Below are 26060 nucleotides of genomic sequence, written 5' to 3'. Positions count from 1 at the left end.
AACAAATGGATATGACTCGGGCGGCCTTCGACAAAGGGTTTTCACAGTCGAATCTGATTTGTTACATTTTGTCCATACGGTATGTGACTAATTTGGCCGTGTTCCGGTAAAAATCATGACATTGTATTCCAAACGTCTCTTAACTGTGGGCGACGTGCAGTCGTAACTCCTCCATTTTATTCACCAAAGGCCGCACATCAGCGAGGAAAACGCACAGTCAAGAGAGTCCGTGCGGTGTGAAGCTTGAGCTTAGCTCGTATTCCTCCACGCCTACATTGCGTCCGCCTCCGCCCGACTCTGAGGTGTTTTTAGACTCTGGTACTCTGGAGATCTCAGGGATGAGTCGAAGATCGGTGATAATTCTTCCGAATATTGTAAGGCACCTCGAGATATCACTACTGAGCATTATCAGACCTGTTTATGATTATTATAATCATAAGGATGGACTTTTAGACGTTTTGTATTTGATTTAATTATGTGTGCAGATGGTGCCAGTGAGTAAACATGTCTTACCTAATAAAGTAACGTTATGACTCATATGTAGTGTTACTCTCTTAAATCACTTCCTGTTTGCACATCAGTGGTTTATTAACTCGTTCAATACCAAAAACGTAGTTATACGTTTTCATAAATACGAACGCCCAATCCCAATAACGTATTTATATGTTTTTTTTATGTTTTTTTTGCTCTAGAGGAGGTGCTGATGCAACTCCTCACCAATGGATTAGGCTTTAGAGTAATTTGCATGCCAAAAAAGAACGGCCACCAGGTGGTAGAAGTGCATTTGATAAGAGCTCGGCAGGGATCATGAGAGGGTGGAGAAACACACGACAGGAAGAGGAAGCCCTTGCGTAAAGGTAGCTGTTAGATTGTGTACCACGCGAAAAAAAATACACATCGTAGGGACATTTTAACGCATGCACACACACACACACACACACACACACACACACACGCACACACACACACACACGCGCACGTGCACACACACACACACACACACACACACACACACAGTTCAGTTTCAACTCACGTAGTTCAGTTCCAAATGTGAAAATTATAAAAAGTTCATGGTCTTATAAAAAAAAAACACTCTTTTTGCGTGTTATGCTTTGGTGTAGTTGTGTAGATATTCGAGCTGCTAGAAAAGCATAAAATATTTGTGTCAAAGTGAAAGTTATGCTTGAAATGTGTCTTTTCACGAAAAGCTTGTTTTCTCCCTTTTTGAGTTGGCAGCTGTTTCCTGCAACTTACCTATGTTCTACTGATGATTACGAAACAACGGAAAAAGATGATGACGGGAGCTTAATCCTTCTTTTGGTAGGTTCCATGTTTATATAGCCATAGAAGACAATATCCTGTGTGCCTTGAAAGATCAGTCAAAATCGTCTAAAACGGCCGGCACTGACGGGGTTGTCTTTTGAAAAACGGCTGGGATTGAATGGGTGAAAAGGCTTCTTGTGGCTTCTCGACCACGAAGCCCTACCTGGTCCCCAGCCGACATTAAGATTCATTGTTTACACAAAGAAGTGTAAAAAAATCCCATAAATGTTCAACCTCAGAAGTATTTCAAAGCGGCCATTTAACAAGAGACTAATGGGCTTCTACTTCCTCACACAGCTGTTCAAACCACCCAGCTTAGCGGCGGGTCACCTGCGCAATTCCCTCTGTGGCTGAGCTAATTCACTCGACTAAATCTATTTTCTTTATCAAACTGCCCTTCGCTCGACGCTTCTGTGACCTTCCGAAGATAAAGCAGCACTTCTTAAACTATCTGCCGCCCTGATAATACTTTACACGACTCGGCGTTAACGTACTCTATCGTGCGAAGAACAATCAGTTCTTCAAATACACATTCTAAGATCACTGTCCTGCAAAAAAAATATCTACAAGACCTATTTTAATGGATGAATTTGGATGTTTTTCCAAGCCGTACAGTTTGGCTCAGTCCAATACTCGTAGATTTGCATTTTACATTTCCAAACATTGTCAAGATAACTTATCAGTATTACGGTAGAGCCCCGATTTTTCATAGCGGAAAAGAACTCCTCCCCCTACAAACCCTCCTGCTAGTTTGATGTCCCCCTCCGATTTCGGATCAACAGGAGTGACTGTTGTAATTATGACAATAGAAGCTCCAGAAACCTCCTCCGTTTTTCTTGAATTTGCCTCACATACTTATTAAACTCATTTGATATTATAAAACGTATCGGTGCTCACCACTGATGGATGATAATGTAGGGTGATCCATGGACAGAAGGGATGGGAGTCATGGTGTAGAACTTATAAACAAACTTACAGTATGCATCTCACAGCACACAACTGTGGTGCATTCAAAGGCCGCCAAACAAAGTGCAAAATCCCATCGCTTGATGAAGAAATATTATCATTGAAGCATAAAGACATGAAGATGAAGGGCGCAACGATACAGAAAATTCACGGTTTGGTTTGATGCAATATTTTATTGGAAGGGTTCAGAAAAATTTGATACAAAAAATACATACATTTTTATGTCTTTTTAACTTGAATTTTACTGAAATTCCCAACATTTGTTTCAACTCAATAGTACAGTTTTTAAATTAAATGCATGTGGCTCTGCCTCATAAAGAGCTGCGTAGCGTTCCTTAGTTCCACAGTTCATGTGCGCATCCACTTTGCTATTAAACACTACAATCCTAAAGTAAACCAAAATCATTATCGAAATGAGAGCACAGCTGAAGTCAAGGCAACACAAAATACTTCGGCCATAAGAAGACTTTTGTCACTTCATGATAAAATAATAGCAACAACAACAAGTAAACAGGGAAAAACACATTTCCGTAATGGAGTTCAGGGCACAGGCGGTGCAATTGACTTTTTTTTTTTTTTTTTTTATGTTTTGCATGCCGCTTCAGACGCCGTCTGCCGCCACTTGGAAGAAAAGCTGATTGCTTCCGCCTGCGGGGAATTGATCTTTGCCACGGAAGAGCAACAGCGACTCCAGAGGGGACTTTACAGTATCAAATAGTTTGATACAGTAAATGTAACATTAAAACATCGTGAGCTAAATGCATGCTGTGATTTCACCTGCATTATCACCACTTTTATAAATTAGGGTCACCGACTTCGGGTGAATGAGCAGCCTTTTTTTTTTTTTTTTACCCAAAATCCGCAAATTTGCAGGGCAGTGAATGCTGAATGGCGAATGCACGACATCCACTTTACAGTAATCCCTCGTTTATCACAGTTAATAGGTTCCAGACCCAACCTTGATAAGTGAATTTCGGTGAAGTAGGATTCCTTATTTCTAAATGTAATATTTTCATAGTTAGAGCACAGAAATACAGGTCTTAACATAATTAGAGCCCTCTAGATGTGAAATAACACCCCCATAGTTACCTTTACACTCGTATTACCCAATACAGTAGACATAATAAGAGAAAATGAGTCATTTAAGATATAAATAAGACTCGTACTTGTGTGTGTTCTGTAAATATGTTCCGGTGCTTGGGGAGCTGGGTGGGGGGTGGACAGGAAGTGATGTCAGAGGTTCAGAGTGGAGTTTTATCTTGGCGTGGGTTACGGCCACAGCAGTAGCTCACATTAGGGATTACTTTGCCTGTTGTGCGATCATTCAAACCTGCCAATAAGAGTCTGCAATTCCGGGGATCAAGTCTGGTGCTTGTGTATCTTAACGAACATCACAGTAACATTACTGACACCTAGTGACCAGTGTGGAATACTACATATCATCGCAACATCTTTGAATGCATTTTCTGAATGCCTTATATTAGTATTTTAGTTCATTTAGCCATTTTGAAAATGTTTCATTTAGGCAAAAACTATGTACAATTTGCTTAAATATGCACGTTTTGACTGTTTCAACCACGAAACAGCATGATTTATTAATTCATGTATTTGTGAAAAACCATGATAAAGTGAAAGCGCAAAATTTGAAGTGCAAAGTGGCGAGGGACGCTGTGTACTGCTTTTTAGCTCCCCTCCAATGAGGCGCTAGCCAAAGTGGTACCCAAAGGGTGGAGCAAGTCAAGCTGCCACCAACGCTTTACATGATCGTTACAAATTGCACTGGTGAGGTTGTTTGTTTTAACTACGTATGATACAAGGCGAGATGTTTGATATTGAATTTACCACCAGCTGAGCAACAACCGGGCACAGAATTGTTCAAGTAGTGCCCAGTGTACCTGAATGCTGTCCAACATTGTCCCCAAAGGACGCAGGACAGTGCGCGGCTCACTTAGCTCATTTACTGAGCACACTCAGTCATAACGTGGAGCAATTCCGCATTGTTTCTTTCGACGTGGCAGCTGTTGAACAGATGAAACCGCCTGCAGCTGCTGGCGACACGCTGGCTCCGCATCTGAGGGATTCAGACGAGAGCGTAATGTGTGATCAACTTCCTGGTCCGCACACCTCACTCAAGCCCGGGGTCATAACAGAATCAAAACAGTTTGTTCTTGTCTCAGGAGGTGTGTACTATCTACTGGAGAATGTTCCTTTCTGCATATCAAGTCTCTGGCAGACATAAATATATTCAAGCTTTCAGACTGAGAAATGTTTTGACACCACTGAGGAAGATAAGTTTGGTCTCTCTCCCAGGGACATGTTTCTATTTACACCTCCTCCTGAAGAGGCGCTTAATCTTGTCAATGATTTGTGGTTTTAGCACCAAAATCCCTCTCTCGGCTCCCTTCTTTCTCACCCCTGCTCACCTTTATTTATTTTCTCTTCGCCTGCCTCCACTGCTCGCTTGCCTTGCCACAGGTGCCTTGCATCAGCACCGGTGCACCAGTGCCCGTGCGTCGTTGTGTAAGACCTTCACACACGTGGAGTCATGCATTGTGTGTTCACAGGTAAGGCTCGGGACAGAGAGAGAGTACGGCGCATGGAGTGACCCTCGTGACAATAAAAGCGCTGTAATCACTTTAAATGTGTTTTATTGTCAGCTTTTCACAGATTAGAACCACAATAATCTATCCTCCTCCATCCATCTCATTCCGAGTTGTTATTTTTGGCACTAGGATCTCGTCTTTTTGGATTAGTAGGTTTGTAAGTGTTTTCGGAGTGAGAAACAACGAGGCCGTGCGGCAAGGTATTTATTCCATTATGTTTGTTTGTTTGTTTGTCGGGGACAACACTCAGCGGTGAATGTTCTGCTGAAGCGGTTTTCTTTAAGAACAAGAGCGGAATGTGAGCTCTTCAAGTCAGAGTCAGCATCTCTTGGGAATGATTGGATGCAACGCAACTCGGGCCAGAACACGGCCTAATCCGCTGCAGCACTGTCTACATGTCTGACGGCACAATGCACGCCACACAAAGAGACAGGAAATGGCTTTTTATGGGGGAAAATTCAAAAATGAATATTGTTTTCCCCCTGGAAAACAAACTGCAGTCATCCCTGGCCACTTTGCGCTTTGAAGTTTGCGACTTCACTCAATCACGGTTTTTCAAAAATATATTAATTCATAAATCATCGCTGTTTTGTGGTTGAATACGGTCTATTGTCGTCAAAAATATGCGTATTTAAGCACATTTTACATATTTTTTGCCTAAATTAAGTATTAATGTGCACCGCTATTTACAGTATTTATGTCTTAAATGGCTTATTTTCTGTTCTTATGTCTACTATATCAGGTAATACACATGTAAAGGTAACTATAGGGCTGCTATTTCGTGTCCACAGGGTTCTAATCATGTTAAAAACTGTATTTAGAAGGTCGTAAACAGGTTTTCTATGCTTTAACTATGAAAATATTCTATTTCTAAGTAAGGAATCCTACTTGGTGGAACTTCACTGAATACGGTCGGGTCTGGACACAATAAACTGCGATAACTGCGAGGGATTACCGTAACAAGCGGTTTACTGGACTGGCTTGAGTTAACTACGAATTGGGTTTGCTCGCAATATTATGCAAATAGTTTGCAGTCAACCTGTAAAAAAAAAAGGTTATGTACATCAGCGCAGTCTTGATATATAACACATCATATATTCATACCAACTGGGCTGACACTTCGGAGGAAATCTATCTCGTCGCTCTCCCCCCATGGCTGAGTGTTGACTGATGAGTTTCATTTTCAGCTATCAATTCTGCTGCTAATTTTACACATTTCAATTAATCCCAGGTATTCTTGAGTGAGGCTATGATTAGAAGCTGCAGGGGGTTGGACTTCACTGTCAGGGGTTTGAGCTACGCCTACCGCCATTCTTTTTCCCTGACGCTCTTTTCTTTCGCATAATCATTACAATTTTCTTGCCGACGTCAGGATGCCACAGCTGTCTTTGCAGCCGTCCTCCCGGGCTGTATCGAGAGTCTCTCAGCGGTTGGATGATGATGAGACTCCCCAAAGGGATAATGACATCTAAGCGGGTCTCTCAACTGGATGTCCCCCGCATTTAATCCCACCCGACGCTCAGCCCCGAGAGGCATGTACACCTCCAAGAAAAAAAACTGTTCCATTCAGACAAGAACAGACGACTAGGTTTTCCAGTTAGTCAGGCATTAGTCCACGTGATGCACAGAAGAGACAGTAAGAGTGTCCAGCTCACACACAAGCAGGTACGAACAAACACCTGCGCAGGTGCACAACTTCAAATGCTAAAGTGGTGGGCACCAGAATAAAAGCAAACTAAACCAAAGTAAGTCTTGTGATCCCGTGTTTCCCTTCGGGTGACGGCCATCGCAACCTCCACCACAGTAACACGTCACAAACTTTCATAAGAAAGCACAAGCAAAATCCCAAATTAGTCCACAACGTCGTCGACGTTTCATTGAATTCATACGATCGCTCCGGAAATTGTCAATGCACAGACCCTGTAGGGACAGAAACGACATGCTGTCATCACGAAAATAAGATAAGGCTACTTAGTGTATTCAGTGGCGGGTGGTCAGGGCCAGCAGGGAAGGCCTTGCTGGCCTAAACACTTTCAGAAGCACTGACCTGCATTTACAACTTCAAATTCTAGTTTTTAAACTGTATGAATTTATTCCCAACAGTCTATTATCTTCATTCGGTATCGTGTGTCTATACTGTATGGGTATGTTAGATATGTTCGTCCAATCAGGTTTCAGCTTCTATGTCTTGCCATGTCAGTGTTATCTGCCCAGGGCCTTCAGACTTAGGAGTGCTGGCCCGATGTCGCTTAAACCAGTGGTTCTCAACTGGTGGGTCGCAGGCAGCAGGTCAAAATATGCAATATCATACCGGTATCAACTGATGTCTGACTTATTATGAAGTCAAACTGAGCAATGTTTCAGTCAACTTTTGGTAGCATATGCTAGCCGGTGGTGATGTTTTCATAGTTTTTGGTTGAATTTTTGCGCCAACTGAAAACTTTAACATGAAGTAAACTCGATGAAGCAACTTCAGTAGAAATTGCGTGCAAATGCTGAAATGCTGAAGCTGACAGAGGATTGAACCAGCAACCATCAGGTTTGGAGACGCCCAATCTACAACCTGAGCCACGCCACTGTGCACAAAGCAGAATGTCACATGTACAATTCATTTCCACTAATTAGGGGCACATTTTCAATAATTCTAAAATATTGAATTATGGAAAATGTCGGAATTTTAGTAGCCTGCATCAGGGGTAGGGAACCTGCGGCTCGGGAGCCAGATGTGGCTCTTTTGAAGACTGCATCTGGCTCTCAGACATTTCTGAACACCATAAATTGTATTTATTTTCTTTTTTTTTGCTGATGTTTGAAAGTAATCACAGTGTTAAAAATAACCTTCAAAATATAAAACTTTCTTATGCATTTTAATCCATTCATCCATTTTCCAGCGCAATGCGGGTGGTCAGAGCCAACGCTAGCTATCCTTCCCATATTTTCCGGGTGTTAAAAAATATGATATGGCTCTCAGGGAAATACATTTTAAAATATGTGGCTTTCATGCTCACTTATCCAAAAAGGTTCCCGACCCCTGGCCTACACGTTCTGAATGAGTGGACTAAAAACAGCGGAATTTGAAATGTTGGAAAGTAAAAATGCAGACTGAATGTTAAAATGTATAAATAAGTCGACCGACTACAGCAGCATCGGGGATCGAACCAGCAACCACTCCACCTCCTGAGCCATGTCACACTGTAGAATAAGCAGAACGTTACAGTAATGTTAAATGTCAAATGATTTTTCACCAGTGGGGCACCAAATAATAGTCCATTCATTTTCAATGGGAAAATTATCACAGAGAATGTGAAATTAAGACTAAATGTGGGACTATTTTGAAATGTTCTGATAGAGAGCCAACATGCCCTGACTGAGCCGCTCTCAATATTCACAGAATTACCCAAATCTTCTGCCGGATCCATCCATCAAGCCATCAACATCACGAAAACTGCGTTGTCCAACATGCGCACCCCACTTACTCACACAACGGTAACCAAAGATACTTTCAAATGTCTCCTCACATCTTTTAATATGGATCTATGACCTATCATAGACGAAAAAATATACCATCTTGTTCGCAATTACCGTCTCAATTCAGCTGGAGTCACAGTAATGCGGACGTGCCGAATGATCATCGAAATTTGAAATGAAAAACCTGCTTTTGAACTAACTCATCAGCAACACAACAAATGGAAAAAAACATCCTTATGAATAGTCATACATGCAAATGGAGGTACTGACTGAGGGGGGGCATGGGTAAAAGATAGTCTGACTCCGACTCAGGTCAGAACTCCTCCAGAGAGGCACTCTATGCCTGTCGCCATGACAACGCAGAGGACTCCATTTGCAGCACCACAGCGAGCGGAGTGAATCGCTCCGGTACCTTCAATTAGCAGCCCATTATCATTCATGACTTTGTTTGTACATAGCTGTAAGTTTGGATTCTAGTTAGCCCCCCCACTCCCCCCGAACGCACACACGTATCCACACATCCGCTGACAGGATGTAAAGCACGCTCTCAGTGGCTCAGATTGGCCCATTTCTGCCCTTTAGAGGAGCGGATCATCCCTATCTCTGCACAGGAGAGCGTGTACCAGCGAGACATACAAAGGCCATCAATTAACAATAAAGGAAGGAGATGTGCAGTTCGTACTCCTAAGACAAGCTTTTAAGACGCACCGTTTGTCATATAAATATATTCATAGATTGTGGTTTTATTCATTGCATGTGACAGAACAGCGCTGCCTGTGTTTCTGCCTCCAGACAGTGAAAAAGTGAAAAAGCAAAGCTGCTGCTTCTTTTACCTGAGCTGACCTTCCTGCTATCATGAATAAAATGCAAACAAATGGTGTTATCAGAACAGGTGCGTTGACAAAAAACGTATCATTGCAGTGCCGCCTCGGTTCAGACTTGATGATGTAACCCACGTGTACCCAAAGTGCGGCCCCAGGGCCGCTTGCAGCCCGCGGCGGTTTTATTATTGGCCCGCAGCACATTCTAAACACATTATTTAACAAGAAAACAGGAAAGAAAAAAAATAGAAGAATGAACAGTTATTTTATAAGAATAAAGTCCAACTATTATAAGGAAAAAGTTGTCATCTAGTGAGAAAAAGTCAGAATTTTTATGAGATTAATGTCATCATTTTATAAGGAAAAATAACCTAATTTTAGTAGCTAAAATATTAAAAAGAAAATACGTTAAAAGTCGGAACATGATGAGAAAAACGTTACAAGAATAAAGTCCTAATCATGAGAAAAAATATTTACAGGAAGCAAGTTGAAAGAGTTGAAAAATGACAAAAAAATAAACAGCAAAAATCGTAAAAGCAGATGTAATTTTTACGAGGAAAAAGTCCAAATATTAAGAAAAAAAAAGTTGTATTCTAATGAGGAAAAAAAAATGTTTTGAGGAAAATTTTTTATGAGAATAAACTCTTAACATTATGAGGAAAAATATAGATTTCAAATATTAAAGAAAAAATCCTGTTATTTTAATAAATTTATTCAGTCATAATATGATTTTTTTTATTTTGAGAAACAAACAAAGTTTTAATTTTGGTAAAAAAGTTATAATATTGTGGGAATAATACTACGAGACGAAAACGTACAAAGATTATTTAACAAGAAAGTTAAAATATTTGGAAAATTAAAAAACACAACCACAGCAAAATTGGGAAAAAGGGAGCAAAGACCAGAGTTCATACTAATAATGCAATTTTTCACCATGGTTTTTCAGTATGTGGCCCTCGGTGGAAAAGGTTTGGGCACCCCTGATGTAAGCTAACAACATCACATCAGCATCAGCAGTGGTAATTAAAGGAGTGGTAGCACGTCGTGATGTGTTTGGCTCCTCCCGGCTGTTTTATGTGATATAATGGTGTTGACCCCAGTGGCGCCGCACTCTGCATATTGAGTTATTATATTTATGCAACCGCTAAGCCCCTCTGCTATTTCACAACGCTGTCAACCATCAGCGGCTGTGCATGGCCAAGGCCTGCTGCGGACATTCTCAATTTCTGCTGGTGAAGGTGAACAAGAAGCAGATGAAGCGAGACCAAGGGAGGGGACACGATGGAGCGGAGGTGGGGGGGGAGAGGTTGCAAAAAGCGAGGAGTGTATATTTTATTCAGTGGCGGCGGAGTACAATTCATAATCAACGCCTCCTGATTCACAGTTTTAATTAAAAAGTAGCCTTATAGAGCCAGTGGTAACATCTTGATTTATGAAGACCCGACCACAGGCTCTCATCCACCACAGAGAGCGGGTAGGGTAGAGGGGCGGGGACATGAGCAGACGTTCACTGGGAAGGGACGTGTCTCTCGTCTTTTTCGCAGCGAGGTGGCCGGTACTGTGGGCGGATAACTCAGCGTGAGTCTGTCAGAGTTTTGCACGCAAACATATGTGGGGGGTCTGTCTGCTTTTCACGCTGGCTAAAACCACCACGGCCAATTTTTAATTGTTTCAATTGAACATTTATACTGCATGCACGTAGTAATTCAACTTCAAACAATGTAACATTTGGTGTTTCTTGTTACTTCCTGTATAACGCAGTACAGTCCTCCACCTTTGCAAGCTACAAGCACAATACGTGTACGTACACTTGATGAAGCACTACACCAAGCCAAATGAAGACATTTCAGTAGAAATTGAGGCTGAACTGAAATGTAAAATGGTTATTGAAATATCCTAAAAATGTGTTGAAATCTATTCATCGACTGAGGATCGAACTAGCAACCATCAGGTTGGGAGGTAAAGGAGGCAGAAGTGTGAGCGCCACATGCGGGAGAAGGGCTGGACATGCTCATCTGTTTGTGCTCAACTGCTCGGTTTTGCTGCCACGTTATAAATAAAAGTTTGCCTGAAGCAAGAGGAAAGCTTCCTTCCTTCCTGAAGTTAGTCGCCGGCCCGAGAGAAAATAGAGCGGTGCGCCGTTTTCCGTCTGACACATTTGACACGGTGAAACGTAATCTTACAACTTTTTTGTCACATGTAATGTTAAGTGTAATGTGAATTCCCACCAATAGGGGGCGGCATTGAAATTGTCCATTCATTTTCAATGGGAAAATTGTCACAGTGAATATCGCATTATGGAAAATGTGACAATTTTTCGAAGAGTCCTGACAGATAGCCTAAATGTTGTGGAATCTGGAATGTTGGAAAGTAAAAATCTGCTGAATATAAATGTACTAAGAGGATCGAACCAACAACCATCAGGTTGGAAAACCAGAATAAGCAGACTCTTACAGTAATGGAAAAAGATTTTCCATCAGTAGGGGAAATTGTCAGTTCATTTTCAATGTGAAAATTGTCACAGAAAATTTGAAATTACAGTAAATGTGGGAATCTTTTGAAAAGTCCAGAGAGATAGCCAGAAGCATTCACAAGTATAAAAAAATGGTGAAGAATATTACATGAATGAATGTTGAAATATCCTACAAATGTGGTCAAATCTATTCACCACCTGAGGATCGAACCAGCAACCATCAGGTTGGGAGAAAATCTACAAGCACAAAACATATACGGAGAACAGATGAAGCGCTATACGAAACTAGATGAAGTCATTTCAATAGCAGTTGCCAGTGAATGCTGAAATGCTGAAGCTGAACTTTTGAAACATCTTAGATATGTGTTTGCTGTTTGGCTGAGGATCGAACTAGCAACCATCAGGTTGGGAGACGACCACCCTACGACCTGAGCCATGCCACTGAGCACAGAATAAGCTGAATTTGACGTGTAATGTTAAAGGTAAAATGAATTTCCACCAATAGGGGGTGACATTCAAATTGTCCGTCCGTTTTCAATGGCGAAAAATGTATTATGCATTTAAAAAATGTACGTGTGTGCAACCACCAGCCACAACATGACAGTATTATTGTGTAATTTACAGTGGTGCATTGCATCATACTGCAAATGAACATGTCGTTAGTTTATACTGTCGGTAATGTAAATCAAAACTCAGCATTTATTAGTTTTGTAAATGCAGAATTTTGTGGCCTGTGCGTTTATGTACCGACATCAGCCTCAGAAAGCTTCATCTTCATGAGCAGTAACATTTTATGACGCATCGCTTTGACCCGTGACACAGGAAAAAAGCGGGGGGGGTGGAAAACTGTACAGTATAGACATTGACTTTAGAATATTACACCTTTTAGAAAATGGCCAGCGCTGCACATTTATCCTTAGCTGATGGAATTTGCTGCGGTCTAACAGTAACGTCACCTTCATGTCTGCTCCTCCCATTAAAGAATCCTTACATGGAGATCTTCATTAAAAAATGTACATAGGTGTGTGTGTGCGTGTGTGTGTGAGGGAGAGTAGGAAATTGAAAGAAAATGGCAGAAAAAGGAAAGGGGATGCAAAAGAAAAGAGACAGAAAATGAACAAGTAAAGAATTCTGGACTAAAAAGTGGTGCATGTGTACTTTCCTAATGTCTGCATTTACTTAGAATGGCTCACTGCAGTGTTCCACTTCTTTGTCCTGCTTCAATGTGCGCGCGTGTGTGTGTGTGTGTGTGTGTGTGTGTGTGTGTGCGCTCTGCCATTCTTCATCACCGTCACTGATTGATTTCACCCATAATGACAATAGAAAACACAATGATCATATTTAAGGATGCATAAAAACGGACTGATTAATACATCCTCAAGAACCCTGAATGGATTGGAATGTGTGCGGAATCGGCAGCTGAGTCATCACGTCTCGACAAAATTGAATGCAAATGGAGTGCACAACTTTTTTGTAACCAGCGGAGGCGCTGCTGATGAAGACCTCCACTATGGCAAGTGCAGCATTAATCTGTTCGGGACAGCCAAAAATGACAAATGAAAGAATGACACAGATGGCTACGAGGCAGCGAGAACCACACGGACAGCACCTCAGAATTTTGTCATGAGTACCGAATTGGATCGTATTGGCAAGACTATAAAAAAATCGGATCGGATCAAAAGCCAAAAAATGTGGACCGGGGCATCCCTACTGACCAGGAAATGTACGCAAACAAAACATACGCTAGCCAAGGTTCCACTCTAATCCATTCATCTAAAGACCACGGTAAAGGTCATGGTTTTATTTGTTTTGAACATGCATACAAGTTACATTGGAATACATCACATAGTACAGTGCACAGCATCTAATGAACAAGCTGTTTCTCTCCAGGAGTGCAATGGCTAACTAACTAGCACTTATCAAATACAAGAAAAAGAGCGTCTGCCAACATCCCATTCAACAGAAACCTTTTTAAATGCCAGTTTTAATAGTAAATGTGAAATTGCTAGAATTTCAAAAAGCGTCGCAGACGGCCGCAGCGTTTCCGCGCCACACTGTCAGTAGTGTGAAGTTCACACATGACTCACGCTGCCGTGTGAAAATGCACATATAGAGGGAAAAAAAAAAAGTCAAATGGTCGCACTTTGTGTTTGACTGACGAGCGCATGAACTCACCACACACACAAGAACTAACGCTGCCCTGAGGAACGGAAGAACACTGTATCTTAATGTCCTGTTGAAGGTTTTCCTACTTCCAAAACGATATCAGGCACTTGGGCAGCACTTTCTGATATCGTCGGAGGTCATCATGGTGACGCCTATTAGAATTCAAGTGCGCTTCAAATGAAATATAAAAGCTGTCCTGATCTTGCAACGTGAGTCCTTTAAGGGCATGTTGAAATAAAAGTTTCACCCAGAAAACTACAACCTGAGTCTTATTTTTACACCGGAGGGAAAGACGGGGATTAGCCGTGAAGTCAAGACATCACAGACCTCTCGAGCCACGGAGCAGCAGACCGAGCCCCTCTGAGCTCCCAACCTGAGTCCACAGCCTCAACAGGAAGGGTTAACGATCAGAAATAAAATGAATCCATCGATGGATGGGAGGTGATTACTGTATGTGTGACAGTCTGTGCAACAAACAACACTGCAGCCATGTGCTTAGCTTTTAGCTTAGACATGATAGTGGGTCCACTTGCCAGAAAAAAGAATGGCGGATCATTGTCCAAGTCATGGGCGGAGAAAGTCACTGTTTCTCTGGCGGCCTTATGTAAATGAACCCATCGTTATGTCACAGTCAGGCCAATACCTGTGCAGCAGAGGCAAGGTAAAAATGATTTCGCACTTGATGGTTGGCCAAGCACTCCAGAGACCCACATTCTGTATGTGTATACAAGCAATTAATAAGCAAACCAAGAAAATCCATAATATAGCCCCTTTAATCGCTTTGTTTGAGTTTAGTAGCGGTATTACAGCTACACAGATTCAGACGTTTCTTGCAACCAAAAGGTAATTAAAGCATAAAAACCAGTTTTTTTTATATATTATTAGAGCTCTCGAGACATGAAATAACACCCCTACAATCACCCTTACACATGTATTACCCAATATAGCAGCAATAATAAAAGAAAATTAAACATAAGACATAAATAAGACACAATATAGACTATAGAGAGTTCCTTGTTGTTGTTCTTTTGTTGCTTCCTGTTCTGTACAGTACTTCCTGCGTTGGCTATTGTCTCAACAATGTAATGTAATGACCCTTAAGGGCATTATTATTGTGTTGATGTTATTGTGCTCATGTGTGTTGCTGTAAATGTGTTTCGGTGCTAGGGGAGCTGAGTAGGGGGCAGACAAGAAGTGACGTCTGGGGTTTGGAGTTGAGTTTCATCTTGGTGTGGGTTACGGCTGCAACAGTAGACTGTGTTAGGGATTATTGTGCCTGTTGTGAGACCATTCAAACATGCAATAACAGCCTGTTGTTCCAGCGACCAAGTCTGGTGCTTGTGTGTCTCACCGAACCTTACAGTAACATTGCTGACACCTGGTGATCAGTGTAGAATACTACGTCAGTGTCTTTGAATGCATATTTTGAATGCCTTATATTAAAATTTTAGTTCATTTAGCCATTTTTATCCTTCAACATGCTTCGTTTAGGCAAAAAATATGTGAAATGTGCTTACATGTGCATATTAATTTTACTATTACTAGGCCGTATTCAACCACAAAACAGCATGATTTGTGAATTCATATATTTTTGAAAAACCGTAACAGAGTGAAGCCGCAAAGTGACACGGGATTACTGTACACATTAATCTTCATTCGTTTCTTTGGACAAGCTTGAACAGTTAGTGCTCATCCGCCGTCAATCACTATCAATAATATCAATAACTGCACCACAAATTGAATTCCGTGCTCAGTGTGGCGCATTAAGCTGTACTGCAGATGACACATAACAGACCAACTAGCAAGGCTGACTGCCTCTCTTCCCTCCATTGACTATTATGATTCTATTAAAATGTGTTTAATGGAGCATCTCAGCCACTCATTGCTGTTTGTTATCTCACAGTCCAATTAGAAAATACTCATGTTTTAACAATGTAGTCGTATAACAATAAAAAGCATAATTAGCGGTCCTTGCTTTTGTTCAATCAACTTCATAACACAGGCGAGCTCGGGAGTCGTATTGCTCACCACTTTATAGCAGAAGAATTTGAAAGTGTTGCTACACGAGAAGAAAGCGTGTCATCTCGAGGTCAAATTGGGAGGCCGATCCACGCTCAAGATACACTTCGCTGGGTACGCTGCTTAGTCTTATGCGATCCAATACAAGGGCTGAACTAATTTAACAATACGTATTACTGTGAGTGCAGTTTAAAGTGAACCACTGAACTGTTCTAATGCGGTGGATCGCCGCACATTCACGATTCAGCAGTCAAGGCCCCGCAAATTTGCAGATCTTTGGACAAAAAAGTATTGCTTTTATTTTTTTTTGTTTTCAATGAAAATATAATTTTTTTCATATATATATACATACATACATATATATATAAAATATATAACGTTTATGATAAGACAGGTAAAACATACAGCATACATGTTTATGTCTTTATGCTTCACTGATAAGGTTTTTTCGTCAAGCATTGAGATTTCACACTTCGTTCGGCGGGCCATCAATGCACCATAGTTGCGCTTGACAGTCAATCCAGCCTCAAAACTTGCAGCAAAATGACCACAAATTAATATATCCTTCTGCGGCAAACACAAGTATTATTTATGCCTTAAATGGCATATTTTCTCTTTTTATGTCTACTATATAGGGTAATAAGAATGTAAAGGTGACTATAGGGGGGCTATCACATGTGTAGAGGGCTCTAATATTAAAAACTGTATTTAGAAGGTCGTAAAGAGGTTTTCTTCGCTCTACGTAGGTTTTTCACCATTTTCCGGCAGGCAAAAAACGCAAGCCATGGAAAAAGCAAGGCTCGACTTTAATTGTAATCCATGAGGAAAGGTCCTCTGTTGTCTTGTATAATTTGTTTTCGACTTGCGAGACTTCAAATGCATTCACACAATCAATGTTGTAACTGTGAAGAGTGGCACAAACAACTGTGCGTTCAAACTGATGTGGGACATCTCTTTGGCTTAAAAGTAATGATGGTCATGAGTCGGGCATTTGAGACATTTTCCGAACTTGTGAAACTCGTGGTTTGCAGGAATCAATACTGGATGCACGGAGATGGTTGATCGGTCACATCAGAGCTCCTTCATCCTCAGTTGTGCTTAGATAATCAGTAAGGCTTGGAGAAATGTATTAGGTTTCTCTCCTCGTCCTTACCGTCTGCAAGTATACAACAGCACTTTAGTGTTTTTGGAAAAATAAGGGCTTCACTTTCTATTTCCTGCTGTTTAATTGTGTCCCTCTCTACAGCATAGCGACCACATATTACAGGTTTTGACAGTTTGTGGATGAAGACCCTCAGGGAGGCATTAGCATCCTACTGGGAGTTCTTCACTTAAACTCCTGGCGGGCATTTTTCCTCAACGCAATGCAATCAATAACTTTTGTGTTATGTACTGGCGGAGTCCCAGCTAGGTCTTCGGCTGAGAGCCTGCGAGCGAGCGTAGAGCAGGCTGCGGAGTTTGCTCCGTTGGGTGGAGGCCACCCAAGCGGAGTGAGCGTTGGCCATGACATTTCTACGGCAGCAGGGCCGGTAGACGTTGCATGCCGTCCGTCTCTGTCTCGAGCTCTACTTACACAAGAGCGAGCACTCGGGGATGAGTTGAGGGTCAGTGGCTGCGCTTGACCGTGTCATCTTCACCACATCGTAAACAGCCTTCACTTCTTCCCCGTGGTGCAGCTTATGATGTACAACCGTCAAATCTAATATCAAGGGGTGTAGCGCTCACCCCCTTTGCTGTACTACGCTGATTTATTGTGTAGTGCAGATTCCATTACTGGTGGAAAAAATGCTGCTAAGTGGAGCAGAGATGAAGAAGAAATGCATTCAAACAGTACTTAGTTGCAACAAGACATTCATCAAATAGTCCATCTTTAAACCCTTCCCGTGACACATCATTTCATTTTAGAAATTAAACGCTGCCTCTGGTATACTGTATATGACGACGACAAAACCAAGTTGCACAGTTATAACGCTTTTGCAAATAGCAAAAAAGTACTGTAAATTCCGGATTATTGAGCGCACCCGAATAGAAGCTGCACCCATCAAATGTAAAGAGAAAAAAAATGTCATACATATATAGGCCGTACTTGTCTTTAAGCCGCGTCCACGTGGTAATATGGGATGTTTACACAGAAAGACATACTATAAACCTTGCAATCCTACCTACACGTGGTGTTCCCAGCATCCATGCTGTACATTTTACCTGTATTAGCCCGTATTTATAAATTGTTACAGACTCACAGCGAATGACATGTGTTTTCTGCCAAAAATAAAGCAGCCATTTTCATATTTTTTTGCCCAAAAAATCCACTATTCCGCATGTATCCACTGTATCACAGTGGAACAAATCCTGATTCTGATTCCATTCTAAAAAATGCTGTACTGTACACATATCAGCAAAAGTCAACTTGGATATAGTTTAGAGTAGTCAGTGTACAGCTTGTACAGCAGTATCACCACCCTGCACACAGTCATTATTTTCAAAATAGCTGGCAACACAAGCGAGAACCAAGATAATTGTTTCTCGCCGACAGTCAAGCCATGTCGGTGGTCTGGGGCTGCAGGGAACTGCGGTTCATTGAGGGAAACATGAATCCCAACATGTACTGTGACATTCAAAAGCAGAGCCTGATCCAGTCCCTTGGGAAACTGGGCTGCATGGTGGTTTTCCAACATGATAACTACCCCCAACACACCTCCAACATAACGGAAGTTGTAAAATAATCATGTCTCCAGGCAAAATTGGAGTGTACTACTTGACTGCAGCCAGCAGATGCACTGTTGAGTCAGTCTTATCTTGTAAAAATAGACAGAACGACATCAGCTATGGTTAGTCGCGCAACATCCGGAAATTTCGTGTGAATGCAGAGGCTTGAGCTGAAATGGAGAGTGAAAGCTGAAATATCCTAGAAATGTGTTGAAATCTATTCACCAACTGAGGATAGAACCAGCAAACATCAGGTTGGGAGGCGACCGACCACTCTACGACCTGAGCCACACATGTCCAATGCTTCTCAGCATTCACGCAATTCAATGATCATGAACTTCGCTTATAGTTAATGAAGAAAATACTCATCTCCCGTCATTAAAGACAAAATGCAACGACGGCCTAAGACTGTATGGACAGTATCGTGCATAAACATCAGCTGCCCGAACTGAACAGCACAGTATCCTAGTATTGTGTGCATTTCACTGCTGAAGTCTAGGATCAGCAGGATCCCCAGGTCTATAATGACTGCCTTTATAAACCCCGACAACTCTTCACTCTGCACATTAACAGGATGCAACAAGAGGATGTGTGTTCACACCATTGCAATCATCCTTTCCTTCTGTTCTACACAGCAAAGCTCTCTGGTTTTCTGCATGCTTAGCCCTCTAAGCGCAAAAACAGGGTTGTTTTTTTTTCCCGTCGATAGAGGCTGAGTGAAGATGCTGACCTGTGGCATATGCACCCAAACAAATCATTCCCCCTGACTTGAACAACACAATCTCCAAGGTAGGGGGAGGGCAGAAAACAAGATCTGCTGTAAAGGAGCACAATGGCTGCACTTTACTGCCTTCTATTTGTGTTTTATGCAATTTATTCACATTTGGCCATTCACAACCTCGCAATAAATCACAACACATGGCACTGGAGATGGGCAGACTGGAGATTTACATCTTTATGATACACCACCGCAAATGACAATAATAATAGTAATCATGGTCATATTTTTCTAGTCACTCTTACTATGATTATTTATAAATTGTTAATTGAATACCTGGCTGGCAGCGTCACTTCATCAAAAGTTTTTCCTCATCAAGGTTGTTATATTTTTACATTTCCATCCATTTTCTATACCGCTTCTTCCTCATTAGGGTCGCGGGGGCATGCTGGAGCCTATCCCAGCTGACTTCGGGCGACAGGCGGGGTACACCCTGGACTGGTCGCCAGCCAATCGCAGGGCACATATAGACAAACAACCATTCACACTCACATTCATACCTATGGGCAATTTAGAGTCGCCAATTAACCTCACCTGAATGTTTTTGGAATGTGGGAGGAAGCCGGAGTACCCGGAGAAAACCCACGCGCACACGGGGAGAACATGCAAACTCCACACAGAAATGCCCAGGGGAGAATCAAACCCAGGTCTTCCCGATCTCCAAGCTGTTACTGTGTTGGCCAACGTGCTAACCACTAGACCACCGTGCGGCTTTTTACATACTTTTTTTACATTTTTTATGGTAAATTCAAGATTCAAGAGTTGTATTGTCATATGCTTAGTAAAACAGGCAGTTATACTACGCAGTGAAATTCTTATTCTGTTCATTCTCCCAAGAAAAGAAAGAAAACACAAGAAAAAGAATAAGAACATAAGAAACATATGTAACATTATATATTATATATATATTTATTATATATTATATATATTATATGTAAATTAGCCTGGAGTATAATATTATTTCTTCTTAAAAGTGAATGTCGAGTAAGAATCCACAAATTGGAAAAATAAAAATAAAAATACTTCTACGTATGTTTAAAAATGTATCCACATGCATTTCTTGATGGTAATGCTCTTGTGTTGGATTGTAAAAATGCCCGGTGTCTGGTGATTTCACAGGGCAAAGCTGTTCGAAATGAGTTGAAGTGATGTTATCTAAACTAAACTCATCTACAACCGATCTATTCAAAACGCTGATGAATCAAGTGACGAGCTGAAGTGACAACCATGACAGCACCTGAATCCTCCTCCCTGCACAGCATCTGAGCACGTGCCAAAGAAGAACAGATGCCACCGAAGCGCATGTCGGACATGCACCACTCAGCTAGAGGTTGAATCCGCATGCTGTTTTCCATGTGAGTTATGTTGCTGCTCATCTACTGGCGACAAGGATGAGTGAAGCTCTATCGATCGGCTGTTTTGCAGCACTATCAATGACGCACACAAAGATCCCCCGCCACGGTTGCGGGTCCGGCACAAACGCGTCATGCCACTGTCCAAATTCAATTCATACGGAGTGATAACGTCACGTCGTGATAAACAAGCGCCAGAGATTTAGTCACCGTCTATGATTGCGCCGTCGCGTCTTACACGCTCATTCAATTACAAGATAATTGAACATCAGCGGAGCCCAGATTGAACAATATGATTGGAGTGCATTACAGAGCAATGTGCCAGGCGCACATTGCTGGGCCTCAAAGTTCCTTGGAATAGAGTTATTGATTTAATGAGATATGCCCACACTGCATGGTGACAAAACAGCTGCAGCAGTCCATCACAGAAGATGTTCTCGTCTTTCCGGGGAGAAATGACTCTCTGCATCATCGTACTCCACATCCCGCAGAAGCGACCACCAAAATAAGCCTGTGTTTCTTTCTTTCCAGGGCCTTGAGTTTGCTCCACTTTTACAGAACACCACCAAAAAAACAAGCTCTCTTCCAATAAATGTCCATGAAAGTTATGAACAGAATTGCTGACAAAGGCAGCCTTGGCTGAGGCCAACGTTCACCGGAAACAGGCTTGACTTTCTGCTGGCAATGCGAACCAGGCTGCTGCCCCGGGCGTACAAGGGCGGAATGGCACGGAGTAGCGCACCACCAATCCCGTACTCCCGGAGCACCCCCACAGGACACCGCGAGGGACTCGGTCAAATGCCTTTTCCAAGTTCACAAAGCACATGTAGACCAGCTGGGCAAACTCCCAAGTACCCTCCAGTATCCTCGCAAGGGTGTCGAGCTGGTCCAGTGTTCCACGATCGGGACCAAAACCACATTGCACCTCCTGTAGCCGAGGTTCGACCAAAGGTCGGACCCTTCTCTCCAGCACCCTGGAACTTTCAATATAAATAATAACATATAAAAACAATATGAGTATAAATGAATGAATGTATATAAAATAAAAATGAATATAAAATGAAAAATCATACTACAGTAATCGCTCGCCACTTTGCGCTTGGAATTTTGTGGCTTCACGCGATCACAGTTTAATTAATAAATAAATAAATCAATTGTGGTTGAATATGGCCTATTATTAGTCAAAAATTGATATTTAAGCACATTTTACATAAGTTTTGAGCATTTGAACATTTCCGAGCATAAAAATGGCTAAATGAACTAAAATACAAATATAAGGCATTCAGAAGACGCATTTAAAGACGCCAAGCTGAGACTCAACTCTGACCCCCCAAGGTCACTACCTGTCTACCCTCTCACTCAGTTCCCGTAGCAACAAACACACATGCATGAGTCTTATTTATGTCTTAAACTACTTCTTTGCTCTTATTATGTCTACTATATTGGGTAATACGAGTGTAAAGATGGCTATAGGGGTGTTATTTCATGTCTAGAGGGCTCTAATTATGTTAAAAGCCGCATTTAGAAGGCCGTAAACAGGTTTTCTATGCTCTAACTACAAAAATATTCCATTCATAAACTAGCAAGCCTACTTTCATTTATCACGGTTGTGTCTGGAAGCAATTAACCAAAGGTGATGAACGAGGGATTACTGCCCTGCTAATACAACGTAAAATAAAATAAACGCTGACAGAAATAGGGGTACTGTACGACCACTTCTGTCTCTTAAGACACACACATTAACATGCAAACTATATTACACTATAAAACAGGCTTGAGGGTGAGATCTTTATAGCTTGCATGTCCGCACCGTTTCCTACACTCACTGAATGTGCGTCAACTGATAACAACTGTGGCTTTCAGGGGTCAAAAAGCATTTTGGCAAAGTGCTTTATTGGAAAAAGTGCTCCACCGGTCACACAAACATGGTCAGCAGAGTCAGTAGTGAGTAACTATGTGTAATGTTGACTTCCTTATGAGGCATTGCTGCAGGTTTCATTAACTAAAAGGGTCCAGCCAAAGGTGACCAGACGTGGATTTATGAGGATGCGTCCACTTTTTGAGTCCTCGAAACAGCATCCGGTCTGGTCTGGTCTGGTCTTAATCGCCTGGTCTTAATAGTCTGAATTTCTCTGCAGCGCCGTTCGGTTCAAGTTCCAGTTGTTTAAAAGCAGGTAAACAGGTTTTCCATGCTCTAGCTACAAAAATATTATTTTTATTATAATATTTATGAATAAGGAATCCTACTTTGAGGAAATTCACTTATCATGGTCGGGTCTGGAACCAATTAACTGCAATAAACGTGGGGTTACATTTTTAAACGTGTACTGTATGTGTCAAATTGATTTGAAAAAACAATAAAGGCAAGCAGGAAAACCTTTGTTTATTTCAATTATTATCCCTAAAATACACACAGAGGCTATAAAGTACGTTTTATCCGATCATTCCAATAATCTAACAAATTAATCGATACGGTACTAAAATAATTGACAGCTGCAGCCCAAGTCATGACTATTTTAAGCAAATTAAATTATGCCGGCACCTAGCACCTCCCCGGCCGAAACGCAGCGCCACAGATAGATTGCAGCCCTGCTGTCAACTCCCCATTTTCTACTTATGTACTAATACAGTATGCAGCATGGACTAAATTTATTACCACCATAAAAAACAAGAAACATAAAAAAAAAAACCAACAGCAGCAAAAAAAAGTTAAAATATTAAGAGAAAAAAGTTGTAATCTCACAAAAAAAGTTTAAGTGAATTCATGAAAATGGCGTCATTATCTTATTAGAATGAATATCATCATTTTAGTAGCATAAAGTTGACAAATATTACAAAAATATGCCTTTTAAGTCGTAATATTATGAAAAACAAACAAAACAAACAACTAAAGTTGTAATGTTTGGAACATTATTTTGCGGAAAAAGTTCTAATGTTACGAGAATAAAGTCAAAATATTATGGGAATAACATCGTAATACTTTGAGAAGAACATTTAGAGGAAAAGCTGAAATAGTTTGAAATTTTTTTTAAAAACGGCTTTAATTTTACAAGAATAAAGTCCAAATTTGAAGAGAAAAAAGTCGCAAATTTACGAGAATAAATTTGTAATATTACGATGAAAAATGATGTCATTTTAGTGGCATAAAGTTTAAATATTAAAGGAAAAATATGCTATTTTGTAAAAGTAAGAATATGAGAAACAAAACAAAACAAAATAAAGTTGTAATTTTTGCAAAATTAGATTGTGGAAAAAGTTCTAATATTATGGGAATAATGTCAACATATGATGTAATAATATTACAAGAAGAACATTTATGAAGATTATTTAAGAAGAAATTTGATAGATTTGGAAAATTAAAAAAAAAACACAGCAAAAACGAGGGGGAAAAAAGAGCAAAGAGCAAAGTTCATACTAATAATACACCTTTTCAGCTTTATCACAAAGCTGGCCCTTGCATCCTTTCATTTGTCAGTGTGTGGCTCTTGATGGGGAACGTTTGCACACCCCTGATCAACATGCACGTTCCCAATTTCCTCAAAACATGTCAAAGGCAGCCTGCAGATTCCCACTAATAATGATGTGGTCTTCTGTATGAGCAGACTAGATTCAATAAAACTACAGCTAAAATCCTACAATTAGTGACTCTTCCCCCGCCCCGGAGGAGCTAGGATGACATTGTTTATGAGAGAAAGTTAATTCAACTATATGGTAATGTTTTATGACGTGAGGTGGTAGTAGGGGAGGTGCAGCGTCAGCGCTAACCCATGGAGCTGCGTGACTTTCAGCTAATGACAGAAGGCCGAGGCAGAGGCACTTCATTACCGCGCCGTGCCGTACCCCTGCAGCCCGGCCAAGGCAGACGAGCTAAGTAATAGGAGTAAGTGTGTAATGGCATTGGGAGTGTGCACACCAAAAAAAAACAAGAGCGCTAACGCAACTCTGCAAAGGCTCAATCTCTTGTACATTACAGCTGATTAATCGTGCATGGGTGGATGCTAGAGAGGAAGATGTGGGTTAAAAAAAATAAAGCAATTTTTCGAAACCTGGAGCAACAAAGAGCGAGGAGATTAATGTGTGTGAAAACCAAAGTGCTGATGTGATAATGGCCGTTTTTTTTGTTTTTTTTTAGCTCCTGTGGCAAATACAATCTGCACAATTTGGTCCTGGACACAAAAGAATTATGTGCTCCTCTATCTTTTCACACAAAACATGATGTTTCCTTTTTTCATCCGCCAATGAATTCCAGTGCAAACACAGGCGACAAATGGCTGGCAAACACACACGCAACAAATCCTTTAACCGCCTCATCAGTGGCTGAAGAGTCATGCAAATGAGGCCCATGGTCGATAGGTGCTGGATCAGGTGAACGTCCACGCATCGGCATTGATCCAAGTGCACGCTGTGCTAAAAAGCCAGGATTAAACCACTCGTCTGTAGGCTCCACCTTGAACCTTGATCGTGACCCTTAAGCAAACGGTGCGATGCAAAGAAGGCAAGAAGGCTGCGGGAGGTTTTAACCATCAATCAAGCAGTTAAGGAAGCAGAGCTGCAGGCGCACAAGCCAGATAAGATGCATGCATCGCTTTTGTCTTACCTTGTGTTTTGTCGGCCAAACTCTCATCCCCACGTCTCAGAAGTAGCATGATGGTGCAGCCTGGGCCTCCTCTCTCCCTCTCATAGCCTCAGACTGACGGAGGCTGCACTACAATCACCACAAGAGAGGAGGTGATTATTGATCGCTAGATGGATTGTTCAACATAAACAGAGATGCAATTTTTTTTTAAAAAAGATGGCGAAATCTGTATGATTCAAAACGTGTCCCTTTAGAAAGAGTGTCACAGTGGGCAAGTCATTTTAACATGGTGGAGTGTCATATTTGTGTTTGCACTCAGCAACCGTTTCCACAGGGGAGCCGTATGGAGGAGAAAGTTAGGACAATTCCAATTACAAAAAATAGATACTGCAAATTCCGGTGTATAAGTTGCTACTTTTTTCTTAAACTTTGAACCCTGCGGCTTATACAAGAGTGCGGCTAATTTACGGCTAAATTCTAGTCTTGTGACACCTCCTTTACTTCAGAACTGCTACTAATTGTTTAAATACTGTGCCGCTCGTGAGTCAGTGAGGAGATGGTTGCTCTTTCTTTGGCAGGAGCCACTCATGAGCTACTCAAAGAGTAGCTCATGAGGAATCACAGGGGGTCACAGGGGGTCATGATATATAACAATATAAAAGTGTGACTCATGATGTCATCTTACAAAGAAAACTACACTCATCGCACAGCAACTTAACACTCAAAAGGTATACCTGAGAAATATACAAACATGTACCAATGAGAGTTTAAAATGAAAAAAAAATACTTTTAAAGTTTTCCCATAATAC

The 26060-nt window shown here is 41.3% G+C and overlaps 1 protein-coding gene across 4 annotated transcripts in view; it reads right to left on the bottom strand.

The window, feature by feature from the left end:
• LOC129171575 (glutamate receptor ionotropic, NMDA 2B-like) overlaps positions 1-26060 on the bottom strand; it is a 156389-nt gene that overhangs the window by 109202 nt on the left and 21127 nt on the right. For all 4 annotated transcript variants that reach the window (XM_054760367.1, XM_054760365.1, XM_054760368.1 and 1 more), the window contains one exon: positions 25273-25380. In XM_054760367.1, coding sequence (XP_054616342.1) covers positions 25273-25299 — 27 coding nt within the window. In that variant the 5' untranslated portion in view covers positions 25300-25380. The remainder of the gene's footprint in view (positions 1-25272; positions 25381-26060) is intronic.

This window comes from Dunckerocampus dactyliophorus, chromosome 18, assembly GCF_027744805.1.
Source record: "Dunckerocampus dactyliophorus isolate RoL2022-P2 chromosome 18, RoL_Ddac_1.1, whole genome shotgun sequence".
Lineage (NCBI taxonomy): Eukaryota > Metazoa > Chordata > Actinopteri > Syngnathiformes > Syngnathidae > Dunckerocampus > Dunckerocampus dactyliophorus.
This window is presented reverse-complemented; position numbering and strand designations above follow the sequence as displayed.